Source organism: Lampetra planeri, chromosome 51 (genome assembly GCF_965212315.1).
Source record: "Lampetra planeri chromosome 51, kcLamPlan1.2.h2, whole genome shotgun sequence".
NCBI classification, from domain to species: Eukaryota; Metazoa; Chordata; class Hyperoartia; order Petromyzontiformes; family Petromyzontidae; genus Lampetra; species Lampetra planeri.
Genome location: NC_136157.1, coordinates 6,180,182 through 6,198,095, shown reverse-complemented (window position 1 = coordinate 6,198,095; position 17,914 = coordinate 6,180,182). Strand labels below are relative to the sequence as shown.

The 17,914-nt window shown below is 53.6% G+C and overlaps 1 protein-coding gene across 1 annotated transcript; it reads left to right on the top strand.

The window, feature by feature from the left end:
• Positions 1 to 2,326: 2,326 nt before the first annotated feature.
• LOC144734521 (uncharacterized) lies at positions 2,327 to 5,402 on the top strand. Its single transcript, XM_078616757.1, has one exon. The coding sequence runs from the start codon at positions 3,328 to 3,330 to the stop codon at positions 4,939 to 4,941; it is 1,614 nt and encodes a 537-aa protein (XP_078472883.1). The 5' UTR covers positions 2,327 to 3,327; the 3' UTR covers positions 4,942 to 5,402.
• The last annotated feature ends 12,512 nt before the right edge of the window (positions 5,403 to 17,914 follow it).

Genomic DNA, 17,914 nt, shown 5'->3' with positions numbered 1-17,914 from the left:
TCATTTATGGACGGACCCTTACGTACACGGTGCCATGTTAGGTGCACATTTGTGTGTTGAGCGGCATGGAGCTAAGTGGTTATGCCCCTACAGCCTGCCAAGGCTACATGGGGGACCTTTGTCTTTGTGTCTAGGGTAGACAGAGGGGCGAGGCGGCTTTAACCCTCCCGATGTGGGGCGCGTCGTGATACAGATAAAGACAAAGGTCCCCCGTGAAGCCTACACGGGCCTGGTGGGGCAAGTGCTGTGAGCAAGCACCCAACACAGAGTTAAAGATGCCCCCGTATAGCCAACTCGAGTTCGCAGTTGAGGCAAGTGCTGTTACAGAGATCATCATACGGAGATTCTATCAAAGCCAAAGATCCCCCGTATAGTCTGAACATACGATTTGTGGCAAGTGCTGTTAGCGAGCACCTTTGAAGGCCGGAAGGCCAACACCACGCCCGGCCTCCGATGTTTACACACAGCACCAGGTTACTCATTGAGGGCTGAGTCGACCTAGGGGAGACCCAGGACCGCTTCAGATCATCGCCACTGGTGTTGTAGGCCGTTAGCGGGAATCGAACTCGGGTCGCCGGGTTCGTAGCGCAGCGCGCGAACCGATGCACCACCACTCCCCACTTGTATACACACAAAGATCCCCCGTATAATCTTAACAAACTGTTGGGGCAAGTGCTGTTAGCGAGCACCTATGAAGGCCGGCACGGCACACGAAGGGGTGGGTGACCAGCAATACGCCCGGTCGTCTTTGTCTCCCCAGTGGCGATGTTTACTACACACCGCACCAGGTTACTCATTTGAGGCTGAGTCGACCTAGGGGAGGCTCAGGCCCGTTTTAGACAATCGTCACCGGTGGTGGTGGCCGTCAGAGGGAATGGAACTCAGGTCGCCGGCTTCGTAGCGCAGCGCGCTAACCACTACACTACCGCTCCCCACACAAAGTCAAAGATGTCCCGTATAGCCTGTAACAGACTGTCGGGGCAAGTGCTGTTAGCGAGCACACACACACAGGCAAGAACACACACACGCAGACACGCGTGTCTCGTTCGTATGTGCGTGCCAAGGCTCCCGTCTTCGCCGGTAACCTGAGCTGACATTGGCAGTATTAAACCATAAACAAGTTCCAAGTGTAGGGGGTGGGGTGTGTCTATAAACCCTCACGTCACAATGCCAACGCAGCCTTCATCTACATGTCCCATCAGCGACATCGCTGAGGCCCTTGGTGGACATTCCACGTTCCCATGGCCGGATCCGGCCTTCGTCTTACATCAGACAACAACAACAAAAACTAAAATTTGCAAATGACTTCGAAAACTAAGTGGTAAACATTTTAGCGACCTCCTTTGGTGCTGATTGGATTTTTAAAATATATATTTGTTGGCTTATGCATCGGTCGGCAGATGGGGGTGTATGGCACACACATTGGCAATTGCAGGGCCGCGCCTCTACCTCGTGTTCATTTATAATTAATGTATATCACGACACAAACACACACAAACACACACAAACACGTGAAAGTGCATTCGAATAGACTTTATTTGTGTAAAAATATTACGTTTAAAAAAATGTTAAACCCTTCTCTTGGCGTGAAATAAAGTAGGGCGCTGTCTGCGCCGTGTTTACCAAGCGCGCATTTATTTTAGATATCTTTTATTTATTTTTTTATTTTCAGCTTATTTTTTAAGATATTGCTTCCTTTACGCAAAACTTTTCACGACCAATTTTCAAATTGCAATTTGGAGAGGGGGGGGGGTGTGGGTGGGGGAGGGAGGGAGGGAGAGGGGCGAATAAGGGGGGGGGGAGCTAAGGAGGGAGGGGGAAGAGGGGAGGGAGGGGGGGGAGGGTGGGAAGGAGGGGGTAGAGGGGAGGGAGGGGGGAGGGAGGAAGGGAGGGGGGAGGGAGGGGGGAGGGAGGGGGAGGGGGGAGGGAGGGGGGAGGGAGGGGGAGGGGGGAGGGAGGGGGGAGGGAGGAGGGAGGGGGAGGGGGGAGGGAGGGGGAGGGGGGAGGGAGGAGGGAGGGGGAGGGGGGAGGGAGGGGGAGGGGGGAGGGGGAGAGGGGGAGGGGGGAGGGAGGGAGGGGGAGGGGGGAGGGGGAGGGGGAGGGGGGAGGGGGAGGGGGAGGGGGGAGGGAGGGGGAGGGGGGAGGGAGGGGGAGGGGGGAGGGAGGGGGAGGGGGGAGGGAGGGGGAGGGAGGGGGAGGGGGGGAGGGGGGGAGGGGGGGAGGGGGGGAGGGGGGGGAGGGGGGGAGGGGGGGAGGGGGGGAGGGGGGGAGGGGGGGAGGGGGGGAGGGGGGGAGGGGGGGAGGGGGGGAGGGGGGGAGACGCGTTCACCCAGGGCTCCTGCCTTTACCTCTAAAAACTTTATTTTTCTCACCCTTTTTTCGGGATTTCTTTTCACCAACAGTAAGTGTCTTGCTTTATACACATTTGTGATCAGTTTGTTTGTTTATTTAGACTTCCTTTATCTTCCTTTCTTTGTTCTTTTCTGTTGTTTTCACTGTTCAGGGCGCGGCTGCGCTCACTGCAGTGGAAAGGTGTGTTTGTTTTTCTCCGCACAATCCTCCACTTTTATTTTGATAGTTGATTTCATAATCACGCTTTTCCTTGCTTTCTTCTCGATCTTGAGTTCCTTTAGCAATCTTTGAGTTTTGTGATTCTTTTTCGTGTTTTTCGTGTCTTTTTTCGTTCCTTTGTCTGGTGTGCTCCCACGTGTTTCACACCCGTGTTCGCACTGTACCACACCGGCCGGTGTGGGTGCAGCGCAGACATCCCCTTTAGAATCCCCTCTTGTTTATTGCTGCGAGCGTGTTTACATTATTTTATTTTTGTTGGTGTGCTTTTTTTCCTACGTTTTCGTTTTTTTTCCTCCTCTTGTAAAAAAAAAAAACCAAGGACTTAAAATAATTATACTCTCTCCAGGGGAGCTTTGGGTGGGCAGCAGTAATAATAATTAGCAGAAGGTGGTCATAACACAGATTTGACCATCTTTATATACATTTGTACGTTTCTTTTTTTTGGTAATTTTTTCCTGACTTTAGAAAGTAGAGAGGTTTGCTTTCGTAGTTGTGTGTGACATCTCACACACGTGAAGATGTCCACCCGACCCGCAACAACGTACGCGAAAGCTACCGCACCTACGCAAGGCCCGTCTCTGGGGTCTGCAAGGCGCCTGCAGCAGCAGCACCCAGAGCCTCCACGGGAGGCTGGGATCCGCTGCCCGGCTTCTCACGATGTTCCGATTGAAGTTTACGTGGATGCGCTGCGCGCCATCGTGCCAGGGGGCTCGATAAGGTAACGCCTCCAAGGTGAGCGGAAGAGTGGTTTTCTTCATGGAGTCTGAAAAGGTGGCAAATGCCGCCATGGAGAAGGGGCTGACGGTTGGCGATTGGCACCTTACCTTGGAGCCAATGTCATCACCGTCGGTACGCGTGATCGTATCCAACGTCCCCCCCTACATTCCCGATAAAGACATCCAAGATCACCTGGCTAAGTTGGGCACGCTGACTTCCAACCTTCAGCGTGTGCCTCTGGGCCTCAAAAATCCTGCCTTGAGGCATGTCTTGTCTTTTAGAAGGCAGGTCTACATGCTGGTGCCCAATGGGCAGCTTGAAGAGGGCTCCTTTGTGGTCATGAATGGAGGAAGGGCCCACAGGCTGTTTTACTGCAAGGACGTGCTAAAATGCAACCTTTGCAAAGCAGAGGGGCATGTTAAAAAACACTGCCCGATGACAGCAAATGCCCAATCTACCAGCGAGACAACGGTGGAAAAGGGTGATAAGGAAGCACACCCAGCAAGTGACTCAGGAGAGGGTCCCTCACCACGGAGATCACACGAGGTGGCGGTAGACCCCGCTCCAACCCCAGCTACTGACATGGAGACCGAGGCTCAGCAAGCCACCCAGCCGTCATCGACAGCCGGACCTCTGAAGAGGAAATTTACGGAGGACTCGGCTTCATTGTCTCCAGAGACCAGTGAGGATGAAGTCAGTCCCTTTAAAGATCTCCCAGAGTTGGAGTCGGACATTGCACCGACGCCTGGGGGAGATGCGGAGAGCACTGGTGGCAAGGACGAGATCTTCGCCATCCCAGATGCCCCTAGAAGTGGGACACGCAGAGGGAAGAAGCCCCGTGCAGGAACCAAGCTCAAGCGCAGGACGCCTGATGAAAATATGGAGCCTGAGATGGAAGCGGGGGAAACCGCAATCTGCGAAATGGCGAAGGACACAAGTGAAGAGGGTCGCACTTCAGACCTCGACGACGCGCCTAGCGAGGGGGCCGAGGGCTCCCAGGAAACGCGAGCAGCCAAGAGCACGGAGGAGCCCAAACAGGACCCCGGCAAGGCAGCAGCGGGGACCAGGAAGAAGAATGAAGCAGCAGCACAGGAGGATAAAGGCAAGCCGTTTGCAGGCGACATTTGCGACATTTGCAGACAGCGGTACAAGAACCGCCCTGGGCTGGGCTGTCATTACACGCACGGCCGCTTAGTGGATGAGGAGGGCGAGGACAAGGACTCGTGGCCCACCACACCTGTCATGCGCCGCTCGGAGGACCTCAAAGCCAACAAAGGTCCTGATGGGCAGGCAAACCCTAGCAACTACTGCGATTTGGAGAAGAAGAAGACGGGACAACCGGAAGAATTGGTTTCCTGCTCCGACTGTGGACGTTCTGCACACCCGTCCTGTTTGGAGTACACTTCAAACATGATCACCGCCATCAAGACTTACCGTTGGCAGTGCATTGAATGCAAGTGCTGCAACATTTGCGGCGCCTCTGAGAATGACGACCAGCTGCTGTTTTGCAATGACTGCGACCGTGTTTATCACATGTATTGTTTCAGCCCTGCCATGTCTGAGTACCCAGGGGAAGGCTGGAGTTGCCGCCTTTGCCTGGACTTACTCAAAGTAAAGGCATCTAAACCAACCAGTCATAAGATGGGATCCTAGATGCCAACATCCTTGAATGATGACTCAGTTCTCAGGGGCATACCCAATTAGTAAACCCAAGTTTGAGCCACGGTTGTCTCCTGTTGCAATTGGTATATTAGTGGAGTATTTTATATCACAGGGGACAATAGAATCTGAGTAGACCTAATGTGGAAAAGAGAGAGCAGTACTTTCTGCAGGTTTTTTTGTAAGTTTTGTTGACTGTTTGACCATCCTTAGCAGTCTGGTGTATCTTACTGGGCGATGGGTTGGCTCCCCATGAGGGTGCGTTCACTGCCATTGCTTACCTAGGTACTACATGTTTTGGGTACCAACCTTCCCCGTGTGCTGGTTGTTTACTCAGTGCTGTGTTTGGTCACCTATTATGCCAAGGTCTGCAGTAAGTAGTTACTGTGTACTGCAGCTGATGTTTTTTTTTACTGTAATGTTCAAGCTTGCTGACGGATTTAGAAGAAACATAATAAAAGAATGGTAAAAAAAAGGGGAGGGAGGGGAGGGGAGCAGAGGGAGGGAGGGAGGGAGGGAGGGGTGGGGAGGGGAGGGAGGGGTGGGGAGGGGAGGGAGGGGTGGGGAGGGGAGGGAGGGGTGGGGAGGGGAGGGAGGGGTGGGGAGGGGAGGGAGGGGTGGGGAGGGGAGGGAGGGGTGGGGAGGGGAGGGAGGGGTGGGTGGGGAGGGGAGGGAGGGGAGGGAGGGGAGGGAGGGAGGGAGGGAGGGGAGGGAGGGAGGGGTGGGGAGGGGAGGGAGGGGAGGGAGGGGAGGGAGGGGAGGGAGGGAGGGGAGGGGGGGAGGGGAGGGGTGGGGAGGGGAGGGGTGGGGAGGGGAGGGAGGGGTGGGGAGGGGAGGGAGGGGTGGGGAGGGGAGGGAGGGGTGGGGAGGGGAGGGAGGGGTGGGGAGGGGAGGGAGGGGTGGGGAGGGGAGGGAGGGGTGGGTGGGGAGGGGAGGGAGGGGAGGGAGGGGAGGGAGGGGAGGGAGGGGAGGGAGGGAGGGAGGGAGGGAGGGGAGGGAGGGAGGGGTGGGGAGGGGAGGGAGGGGAGGGAGGGGAGGGAGGGAGGGGAGGGGTGGGGAGGGGTGGGGAGGGGAGGGGAGGGGAGGGGTGGGGAGGGGAGGGGAGGGAGGGGAGGTGCCTTCGCCGCTATGGTGCTGGTAGCGCAGCAGCAGGGGATCTGATGATGGGTTTTTGAGGGAGATTTGTGGTTTTTATCGGTGTCTATGAACACAGTAACACACGATGGGACTAATGTTACACTGGAAACCCGCGTTAAATCTTTGATTAAAAGAAAAATACAAACAAACGACATGATGAACGAAGTAAAGTGCCGAAAGACTCAGCATCTTTCTCGTCTGATCGTTTAAAAAAAAAGGGAGGGGGGAGGGGAGGGAGGGGGAGGGAGGAGGGAGGGGGGGGGCGGGAGGGAGGGGGGAGGGGAAGGGGAGGGAGGGGGGAGGGGAAGGGGAGGGAGGGGGGAGGGGAAGGGGAGGGAGGTAGGGGGGAAGGGTGGGAGGGGGAGGGAGGGAGGGGGGGAGGGAGGGGGAAGGGTGGGAGGGAGGGAGGGAGGGAGGGGGGGGAGGAGAGGGAGGGGGTGAGAGGGGTGCTGTTTGTGCGGTCCTGAGATTGCAAAGTGCAAATTCTGCCAGCAATCACCGGGAGTTAGAACGAGGTCGGAAGAATATAAATATATATATAAATAAAATAATTTAAAATATGTATATCTTACATTTGCATAGAGGACAATTCTATAGGTTTTATTTTTATTTTAGTTTAGAAAAAGAGTGTATTATTTATTTATTTATTCCTCACTCACCCGGCCAACACCCCCGTCCATGTATGTCCTCACAAATGTATTTTCACGATGAGCAGAACCAATTAGAATGTTTTGTGTACATGTACATTTGTATTTATTCATTTCTTGAGGACAGACCAAAAAAAGCAAGATCCAGCGGTGTTTTTCGTCCTCGCGCGCACCCAGACACTCATCACAATTTATTTCATATTAAATCATACGTAAATAAATATACAAATCGGATACCAACCATATGTAGAAGAGGCGAGTTTATTAATTATTTGTGTGCCCTTATTTTTCTGCCCCAACCCTCCTGTGCACGATTTTATTATTTCGTGTGAGCGCAAACATTTAAATTAAAATAAAAATTGTGGCCGCAAGTTGTTAAAAAACATTACATCCACTAATCTCCCTCCCTCCCTCCCAAGCTGCTTAGCCCTATCGAAGTCTGGACAATGAGAGCAAATCCACTGCATAGTCACACACACATTTACACAACAACAACCACCATACAAACAACCCACATCCACCCCCTCCCGTGTGTGTGTGTGTCGTAATTTTTCCATTCCCCAAGCCGGGCTGCTTTAAACGTACAACATCCTCACTCCACGTTACTGTGCCGGGTTATTATGACAACGCGAATTACCATCATCATCATCATCCACGATAAATCCACTACAGGATTTCAGTCATCCTGATGTATGCACGTGCAGTGCAGTGACTTCGGAGATGACAATTGTAGAAGGCGCCTTCTTTATTAACCCAACCACTCTCCACAGCAGCCCAGCCCAGCCTGTACACAACACGAGGCGTCCAACACCGACGGCGCTAACCGAGACAGCCAACAACTCTCCCCCATAGCGCAGCGTCTAGCGACGAGGGGCGATGAGGCGACAACAGCGACGAGACGACAGAGATGACGAGGCGAGTCCATTCCCAGCACCGACAGCCCCGAGCCCCTCGCTCTCCGCTCCTTTTATGCTCCCAGCGCCGCCTGGCTCCGCCCTGGCCGCGCCTCCCTTCTCGAACCCGCCAGCAGGTTCCAGGGGCCTCCAGACGGTGCCCGCTGTGACCCTTGCCCCAGTTCCTCCGTCCTGCCAACACGCCCCCACCGGCGTGCTGCTGTCTGTCCAACACAGTTGTTGCCGCCGATGGCCACCAGCCGGCGCTATTACACTACACTAGCAATCATCATCATCATCATCATCGTCTTCGCCATTGTATGTTAACTGCTGGATGAAGACCAGTGTGGCGATGATGGTGGTGTTGTCTCTAGCCCGCGTGTGTGTCCGCTAATCCACGTGTGGCTCCTCTCTCTCTCTCAGTGTAATCATCATCGCTATTGTATGTTAACTACTGGATGAAGACCAGTGTGGCGATGATGGTGATGTCTCTAGCCCGCGTTTGTGTCCTCTAGTCCACGTGTGGTTCCTTTCTCTCTCAGTGTAATCATCTTCGCCATTGTATGTTAACTGCTGGATGAAGACCAGTGTGGCGATGATGGTGGTGATGTCTCTAGCCCGCGTGTGTGTCCTCTAATCCACGTGGCTCCCCTCTCTCTCTCAGTGTAATCATCATCGCCATTGTATGTTAACTGCTGGATGAAGACCAGTGTGGCGATGATGGTGGTGATGTCTCTAGCCCGCGTGTGTGTCCTCTAATCCACGTGGCTCCCCTCTCTCTCTCAGTGTAATCATCTTCGCCATTGTATGTTAACTGCTGGATGAAGACCAGTGTGGCGATGATGGTGGTGATGTCTCTAGCCCGCGTGTGTGTCCTCTAATCCACGTGGCTCCCCTCTCTCTCTCTCAGTGTAATTATCATCGCCATGGTCTATCCACTGTTGGATCAAGACCATTGTGATGATGGTGGGGATGTCTCTAGCCCGCGCGTGTCCACTAATCCGCATGTTCCTCTCTTTCTCTGTCTCTCTTATCAACTCAATACCGAGGAGCATGAATCTCTCCATGTTTCATCATCATCATCATGGGTTATCCACTGCTGATGAAGATCAATACGATGTCTCTAAACTGCGTGTGTTATCGAATTCGAGTGTAGGGGCCAACGTTCAGCCAATATAAGCATGTTACCCGATTCTGATTGGCTTTCAAGACCCAATATTATGCAGCAGCTGCATGTATATACGTGTAACTTTTTTCGCACCGTTCGTATCCAAACGCACTCATCAAAGGTGCAAGTGTCTAAGCAGGTAAACACTGGAACGGTTTCGACCTTCTGGGTCTAATCGGAAGAGCCAAGGCTGTTCATCCAAACGCCGCTGAATCTTTCACATAAACGAACGTGGCAGTTTGATTAATCTTCTGTCGCGGGAGGCTTTCATCTAGCAGTGGATTGACCAATTAGCTGCTGATAATGATGCTTATGATGATGATGATGTATGACAATTCTCAATAAATGGGTTCATGTCAATCAACAACCATCTAAACATTATTTTTTTCTTGGAGGTGAGGGCGGAGTGGGGGGAAATGCCCTTGAGAAGGACTATTGCCCCGAAGATGATGTTGTTTTTATTTTAAAAAAAATGCGTTTAGAGTATTCGTCTGCGATAAATGACCACGTGATAATGAGGCACTTCGTTGAGCTATCATTTGTGGCCAGGTCGCTTCTGAATAAGAGAGCTGTGTAGCTCAGTGGGACCTTGCCTGGTAAAATACAAATAGTTGAATTGAAGTTTTAGTTTCCTTTGCAGGGCCACCGTGTGGTTATTTGCAAATGTGTGGAGCCAAAAATTAAATATTTTTTTTTATTTATTGGAGGAATCCAATCTGCTACAAAGCTCTTTTTCACAAATGTCAAGTAGGGGCGGGTCAGAACGTTATAATAAATAATGCAAATTCATAAGAAAGGCAAACAGATAATTTAAATAAATACGGCAATAAAAAAACTTTATATTTTATCACTTAAAGCCCACTGAGCTATTAGCACAAATGATAGCTCAAACAAGTGGCCCATCGTGTGTACATATGCATGTTGAACTTCTTTCGCACCGTACGTAGCCAATCGTGCTCATCGGAGGTGCTAATCACGTGCCAATTCACAGCAACCCAAATACTCCAAATCATCTAAACGCGCACGTTTGTAAAACCAAAAGCGAGAGGCTGCAGCGTTCCATGCACCGCTGATGGTCATTGCCCAGAGAGATTCAGGTCATTGCCCAGAGAGATTCAACTTATGGGCTGGCAACTGAGACGAAGCTGCCTTTGCCCACAATCATCTCCGAATTTAATTTTTTTTTTAATTTAAGGCCGACAAAGGCGGAGGATTTCTCCACAACTCTGTGCTGTCCGCCTGATGGTGCTGTTGTTTTTTTTTCATCGCCGGCGAAACGTCGCGGTTACACGAGTTGTAAATGTCGTGGTGGGTTTTAATCTCCTGCACACACAACCGGTGGCCGTGGAACTTGGTAACAAATTCGCGACGTTTCGCTTACGCGAAGAACGTTGCTGATTGGCTGTGTTAGGTGGTGGTGGCGGGTTTAACGACGCATTTATATTTACACGATTTAACCCACCCCCTCATCCCCTCTATTATAGATAATATTTGACGCGAAAGCCAACTTCGTGTCGGGTGGTGGCAAGTTTGACGACACATGTGTAGAGAAGTTCCCACGGACTCACTCGGAGAGAGAGGTAAGTTAAGGGCTTTCGCCAGGGTTTATTAAAGCTGTTACAATATTACACAGCAGGGTACACAACTCCCAGGGGCTAGGGGGCTCCTACTCTGAGTCCGGGTCCCTGCCGGCTAGCTCCGGTCTCTCTCTCTCTCTCGTGTCGGATCGTGGACTCTGCCGACTCCACCGAGCGGAGAGAGAAGCACCTCTACGGCTACTACCACCGGCTTCTCCCCAGACTCACCACTCGATCCCTCTCTCTACCCCTGGTTCCCTCTTCACCCCGCTTACTCTACCCGTTCCCACAGTGACCCCGCTTACGTCACGGGGTCTCCCTTAAGTACCCTAGGAGACGTGACGTCATCGCACTGAACGGCACTCCTGACGTCACGTCCCCACTTTACTCCTCTTCACATGTACACGATCTAACATCTAACCCCACCTCCCAACCGCCCCCGCCCCCCCTCTGTTATGGAGTTGATTTTAGTTTGAAGCGAGGTGTGCAGGGAATGGGGGGGGGGGTTACTGATACTAACCTCCCTCCCCCCCCGCCTTTCCCCACTAGCCCCCCACCCCCACCTCCCCACTCCTCTCCACGTTGTGACACACGGCGGCCGACGTTGACGGGCGGTCTAATTGGGCTGTAATCTGGCTTCGCGACGGGCATGCGGAGATTGTTGGGCACATTTTTCATGCTCCCTCGCCACCGCTCGTAGTGGGGCTCCCAAATCTCTCCTGCTCTCTCAGTCTCGATAGAGTGGGGGGCCGGGGGGAGAGGAGAGGGAGGGGGGGGGGGTCATAACGCAGACAGCCAAACCCCCATCACGTTAGATTTCCGTTCTGTCCTCATATTGGCTAAATTCCAGCTCCTCGGAGACGTGAAATATCGGATTGGCTGTCACGCGGAGAACATTAGTCTCCTGCGGCAGAGGTGGTGGTGGTGGTGATGGTGGTGGTGATGATGGTGGTGGTGGTGGTGATGGTGGTGGTGGTGATAGTGGGAAAATGCTGCTGGACTTTCGGAAGGTGGCTCTGTGACAGCCACTTGCGGTGGGACATTCCCGTGTGGATGAAAGGCCACGGGTTGCCGGGCGGATGCCGTGGGTTGCCGAGGGGATCCCGTGGGTTGCCGAGGGGATCCCGTGGGTTGCCGTGGGGATCCCGTGGGTTGCCGTGGGGATCCCGTGGGTTGCCGAGGGGATGCCGTGGGTTGCCGAGGGGATCCCGTGGGTTGCCGTGGGGATCCCGTGGGTTGCCGTGGGGATCCCGTGGGTTGCCGAGGGGATGCCGTGGGTTGCCGAGGGGATGCCGTGGGTTGCCGAGGGGATGCCGTGGGTTGCCGAGGGGATGCCGTGGGTTGCCGGGCGGAACCCGTGGGTTGCCCAGCAAATACTGTGGGTTGCCCAGCAGATACCGTGGGTTGCCCAGCAGATACCGTGGGTTGCCCAACAGATTCTGTGGGTTATCGAGCAGATACCGTGGGATGCTCAACAGATTCCGTGGGTTGCCCAGCAGATACCGTGGGTTGCCCAGCAGATACCGTGGGTTGCCCAGCAGATTCCGTGGGTTGCCCAACAGATTCTGTGGGTTATCGAGCAGATACCGTGGGATGCCCAACAGATTCCATGGATTGCCCAGCAGATACCGTGGGTTGCCGGGCGGATACCGTGGGTTGCCCAACAGATTCTGTGGGTTAACGAGCGGATTCCGTGGGTTGTCCAGCAGATACCGTGGGTTGCCCAACAGATTCCGTGGGTTGCCCAGCAGATCCCGTGGGTTGCCCAGCAGATCCCGTGGGTTGCCCAACAGATACCGTGGGTTGCCCATCAGATCCCGTGGGTTGCCCAACAGATTCCGTGGGTTGCCCAGCAGATCCCGTGGGTTGCCCAGCAGATACCGTGGGTTGCCCAACAGATCCTGTGGGTTGCCCAGCAGATACCGTGGGTTGCCCAACAGATACCGTGGGTTGCCTAGCAGATACCGTGGGTTGCCCAGCAGATCCCGTGGGTTGCCCAGCAGATCCCGTGGGTTGCCCAGCAGATACCGTGGGTTGCCCAACAGATCCCGTGGGTTGCCCAGCAGATCCCGTGGGTTGCCCAGCAGATCCCGTGGGTTGCCCAACAGATACCGTGGGTTGCCCAGCAGATCCCGTGGGTTACCCAACAGATACTGTGTGTTGCCCAACAGATACCGTGGGTTGCCCAGCAGATACCGTGGGTTGCCCAGCAGATACCGTGTGTTGCCCAACAGATACCGTGGGTTGCCCAACAGATACCGTGGGTTGCCCAACAGATACCGTGGGTTGCCAAACAGATACCGTGGGTTGCCTAGCAGATCCCGTGGGTTACCCAACAGATACCGTGGGTTGCCAAACAGATACCGTGGGTTGCCCAGCAGATACCGTGGGTTACCCAACAGATACCGTGGGTTGCCAAACAGATACCGTGGGTTGCCCAACAGATACCGTGGGTTGCCTAGCAGATACCGTGGGTTGCCCAACAGATACCGTGGGTTGCCCAGCAGATACCGTGGGTTGCCCAGCAGATACCGTGGGTTGCCCAGCAGATACCGTGGGTTGCCCAACAGATACCGTTCGTTGCCCAGCAGATCCCGTGGGTTGCCCAAACAGATCCCGTGGGTTGCCCAACAGATACCGTGTGTTGCCCAGCAGATACCGTGGGTTGCCCAACAGATACCGTTGGTTGCCCAGCAGATACCGTGGGTTGCCCAGCAGATACCGTGGGTTACCCAGCAGATACCGTGGGTTGCCCAACAGATACCGTGGGTTGCCCAACAGATACCGTGTGTTGCCCAACAGATACCGTGGGTTGCCCAGCAGATACCGTGGGTTGCCCAACAGATACCGTGTGTTGCCCAACAGATACCGTGGGTTGCCCAACAGATACCGTGGGTTGCCCAACAGATACCGTGGGTTGCCCAACAGATACCGTGTGTTGCCCAACAGATACCGTGGGTTGCCCAGCAGATACCGTGGGTTGCCCAACAGATACCGTGGGTTGCCCAGCAGATTTTGTGGGTTGCCGAACTGATCCCGTGGGTTGCCCAACGGCTCTCAACCCACGTGGAGTTTTTCGATCTCCCCTCCACCCCCCCCCCCCCCCGTGCACCACCCCCGCCTTGGCCTCGTAATCCCTCCCGACAAGACCCGCTCCCACAGCCTGCCTCTATCCCAAGGAAACACCCCCCCCCCCCTTCCACCACCCCCCCCCCCCCCCCCCCACACGGCAATCAGTACCAACCTTGACCAATTTTTTTTTTCATAATATTATTATACATATTATATATATGTGTGTGGCGGTATTAAAAAAAAATGGTAACGCTGATTGCCGGTCCCTGCAGAGAGATTAATGAGAAATGAGCAGAGCGAGAGAGAGAGACGGAGACGAGACGTGGCTCAACGCTTACCATTTCGAGAGTAGCATTGCCGGACAATGAAGGTTCCCATGGCAACCCACTCGGATTTATAACCGAGATGGGGTTTTGTGAGAAAAAAATAAAATAAATAAAATGAGATGGAATTAAACATCACTTTTTTTTTATTTTGTTATATTGCTACCCCCCCCCTCACCACACACACATACAAACCCCCTCTCATCATCGCCTCCCCAAGCACACTTTAAAATGTATATTTCTTGACGCTTTTTCCAACTATCTGCGAGTGTGCAATAAAAAAATGTACGTGTAACTTCTGTCCATCTAACTTGCTATACAAACACTAAACTCATCTTCATGGTTCTTTCGGTAAAGTCACGTAGAAGGGAAATAAAAAAATAAAAAAATAAAAGATGATAAAATAATATAATATATATGTATTATTATTATTTTATTATTTCCCTTCTACGTGACTTTACCGAAAGAACCATGAAGATGAGTTTAGTGTTTGTATAGCAAGTTAGATGGACAGAAGTTACACGTACATTTTTTATTGCACACTCGCAGCTAGTTGGAAAAAGCGTCAAGAAATATAAACTTTAAAGTGTGCTTGGGGAGGCGATGATGAGAGGGGGTTTGTATGTGTGTGTGGTGAGGGCCATGCATAACAAATTTTTTCAGATGCGACCTGGCGATCACGAATGATGGCAGATCAGCGAAGCGGGCTTATTATCGCCATCACGTGGAGATGTAGAGCAGTTGAAGACTCTAAACACGTGGTTGTTGCGGGGGGAAATCGGAAGAACATCCACGCGACCACGGGGAGAGAGAGAGAGAGAGACACGAAAACTCCAAATATACAGCAGAAGGCGTCATCAGGGTCGGGATCGAACCCACGACTTCCTGTATACCAGGCGAGGTAGTTAACATCTCCTAGCCACCGTGGTGATGATGAGAGAGAGAGACACGAAAACTCCAAATATACAGCAGCAGGTGTCATCAGGGTCGGGATCGAACCCACGACCTCCTGTATACCAGGCGAGGTAGTTAACATCCCCTAGCCACCGTGGTTATGATGAGAGAGAGACACGCACAGTCCAAATATACAGCAGGCGCCAGGGTCGGGATGGAACCCACGACCTCCTGTATACCAGGCGAGGCAGTTAACATATCATAGCCACCGTGGTTATGAGAGAGAGAGAGAAACGCAAAGTCGAAATATACAGCAGCAGGCGCCAGGGTCGGGATCGAACCCACGACCCTCCTGTATACCAGGCGAGGTAGTTAACATCTCCTAGCCACCACAGATGGCAGGTCGCCTCTGTCAAACGAACTATAGTAGCTCAGTGGGCCTTACCTGGTAAAAAATTAACCAGTAAAAACAAAGTTTTTCACTATAAATCCTTTATATGCGTGGCATCGGGGCGGCTAGAGTCCTCTCGTCCTCTGGCTTGAGATGGCTGCCACCTATGGGTCAGATGATTGTCTGCCACCATTAAGCAATTGGTAATTACATATTAAAAAAATTTCCCTAAAAAGTGTAAAATTTGGGAATTTTTTTTTCACGAACATTAATTGTCTCGCACAACGAGTCTGTGTAAGGGGTGGTGGTGGGTGGGGGTAGTGGTGGGTAGGGGTGGTGGTGGGTAGGGGTGGTAATGGGTAGGGGCGGTGGGTAGGCATTGTGGGTAGGGGCGGTGGGTAGGGGTGGTGGTGCGTAGGGGTGGTGGGTAGGGGTGGTGGTGCGTAGGGGTGGTGGGTAGGGGTGGTGGGTAGGCATTGTGGGTAGGGCTGGTGGGTAGGCATTGTGGGTAGGGGTGGTGGTGGGTTGGGGTAGTGGTGGGTAGGGGTGGTGGTGGGTAGGGGTGGTGGGTAGTGGTTGGGTTATAGGTGTGGTGGGTAGGGGTGGTGGGTAGTGGTTGTGTTATAGGTGTGGTGGGTAGGGGTGGTGGGTAGTGGTTGTGTTATAGGGGTGGTGGGTAGGGGTGGTGGGTAGTGGTTGTGTTATAGGTGTGGTGGGTAGGGGTGGTGGTGGGTAGGGGTGGTGGTGGGTAGGGGTGGTGGGTAGGGGTGGTGGGTAGGGGTGGTGGGTAGGGGTGGTGGGTAGGGGTGGTGGGTAGTGGTTGTGTTATAGGTGTGGTGGGTAGGGGTGGTGGTGGGTAGGGGTGGTGGTGGGTAGGGGTGGTGGGTAGGGGTGGTGGGTAGGGGTGGTGGGTAGGGGTGGTGGTGGGTAGGGGTGGTGGGTAGGGGTGGTGGGTAGGGCTGCTGGTTTGTGTTGCGCGGGGAGGTGAGGCTTAGTGGGGGAACGGAAGGGGATGGCTGAGAAGAGTGGAGGCTTGTGATTGATCAAAAGCACGATGCTATCTCTCAATCCTTATCTGCCTTCAGCTTCCTACAAAGCCGCCTCCAAAACAATCAGCTAGGGGATACTTCCTACAGCCGACAAACCCCCTCCTCCCCGCACTAACCCCTAACGCCGCGATGGCCTTAATAGGTGCTCGCTAACAGCACTTGTCCCCGCTGCTGACGCGCCCTTCCTTTGCTCAGGAGATGCCACGGCACGTGCAGAGTCTCCCAGACGAGACAGAGGATGATGGCCTTCCCAAAGCGAAGGCCATCATCCTGTGTGTCAGAGACTGTCCCGACGGGAGATCACCACGACCGCCCTAACCGCATGGATTGGAAGGAATAGTCTGGTGGGGCCGGACAATCCCGGCTTTTTTTAGGGGCAGGGCAGCATTTTCCGGGGCATCTCCCTACTCAGCGTGATGGCCGGGGGAGAAAAAATGTCCTGGCAAGGATAATTCCACTCAACTAAGCTGACTTTTATTTTTATTTTGCCAGGTAAGGCTCACTACTGAGCTTCATACCTCTTTTTTTTTTCTTAAAAAGTGACCAGGCCACAAATGATAGCTGAACGAAGTGGCTTGTCACGTGGACATTTATAGCAGCCAAATACTCTAAATGTGGAGGACCCGGAGAAAAATCCACGCGACCACGGGGAGAACATGTAAACTCCAAATATACAAGCAGGCGTCAGGGTCGGGAGCGAACCCACGACCTCCTGCACACCAGGCGAGGTAGTTAACATCTCCAAGCCACCGTGATGATGATGAGAGAGAGAGACGCAAACTCCAAATATACAAGCAGGCGTCAGGGTCGGGAGCGAACCCACGACCTCCTGCATGCCAGACGAGGTAGTTAACATCTCCTAGCCACCGTGATGACGCAAGGTTTGCGGAGCCCCGATGTGGTTTCAGGCCACGGCGGCTCCTGCACAGACGCCAAATTATCTGTCCGTCCGCGACAGCAGAGGTCTCGGGAATTCCAACAGGACCTGCATCTCTGCTTTATTGACCCGGTCAAGGTACCATCGAGATAACGCGATGCTGTGGGCTATTCCACTTTTTTTAGATCTTCTTCAGCCAGGCAGAAGCTGATTTGGCATGCGGTGGCTGGGCATGCGGGCTACATGACCCGGCCAATACAGCCACGGCTTGCCGGCAGAGCTCACTGATTATTATGGGACCGTGTCCAAATCTTTAAAGGTCCCATGATCTCCTCACACAATCCGGTGTGGTTACACCCAAGGTGGATCGTGCAGGGCAGGCGAGCCTGAATCGTTCACACAAGCGCAGATGTTCATGTTAAAGGGCCCCACATTTCGCAAGCAGAGAGGAGGGAGGGCAATGACTGCGGCCGAGAAGACCCGGAGCTTCGTGCGGAGCAACAGGCCAGGCAGCTTCCACGCAGCAGCGTTACGCAGCCGATGGAAAGATAATGCCGCTCGACTGATTGGGGAATGAGACATCGGCTGCCAAACCGGAGCCTGGCGTGATCGCACTGCCCAGGAATGGACAACTTCTCCACTCTCTCTCCACAACATCCACGTTACTCATCATGCAGGGTTGAGTGACACACGGCAACTGGCTTTTTGCCACGAAGGTGGTGACGTCATCGTGCAGCAGCCCCCTGTGCCAGGCTAGGTGCACTTTGAGCTCAGGTGAAATGTCAAAATTATCCTTGGCAGGAGGTTATGGGACAGACCCGGGTGCCATGGGTTCACTGACCAGTTGTACTCCCCCTTGTCGTAACCCGCTGCGTTTTATCCGCCCGGCGCTCCGCTCGTTGTTGTGAGCGTCGCTCCTCTGCCCTGCGTTGTTTGCTG

Bases quoted from the DNA above. Each gene is read 5' to 3' on its own strand.
- LOC144734521 (XM_078616757.1), top strand. From the start codon at position 3,328: ATGGAGTCTGAAAAGGTGGCAAATGCCGCCATGGAGAAGGGGCTGACG.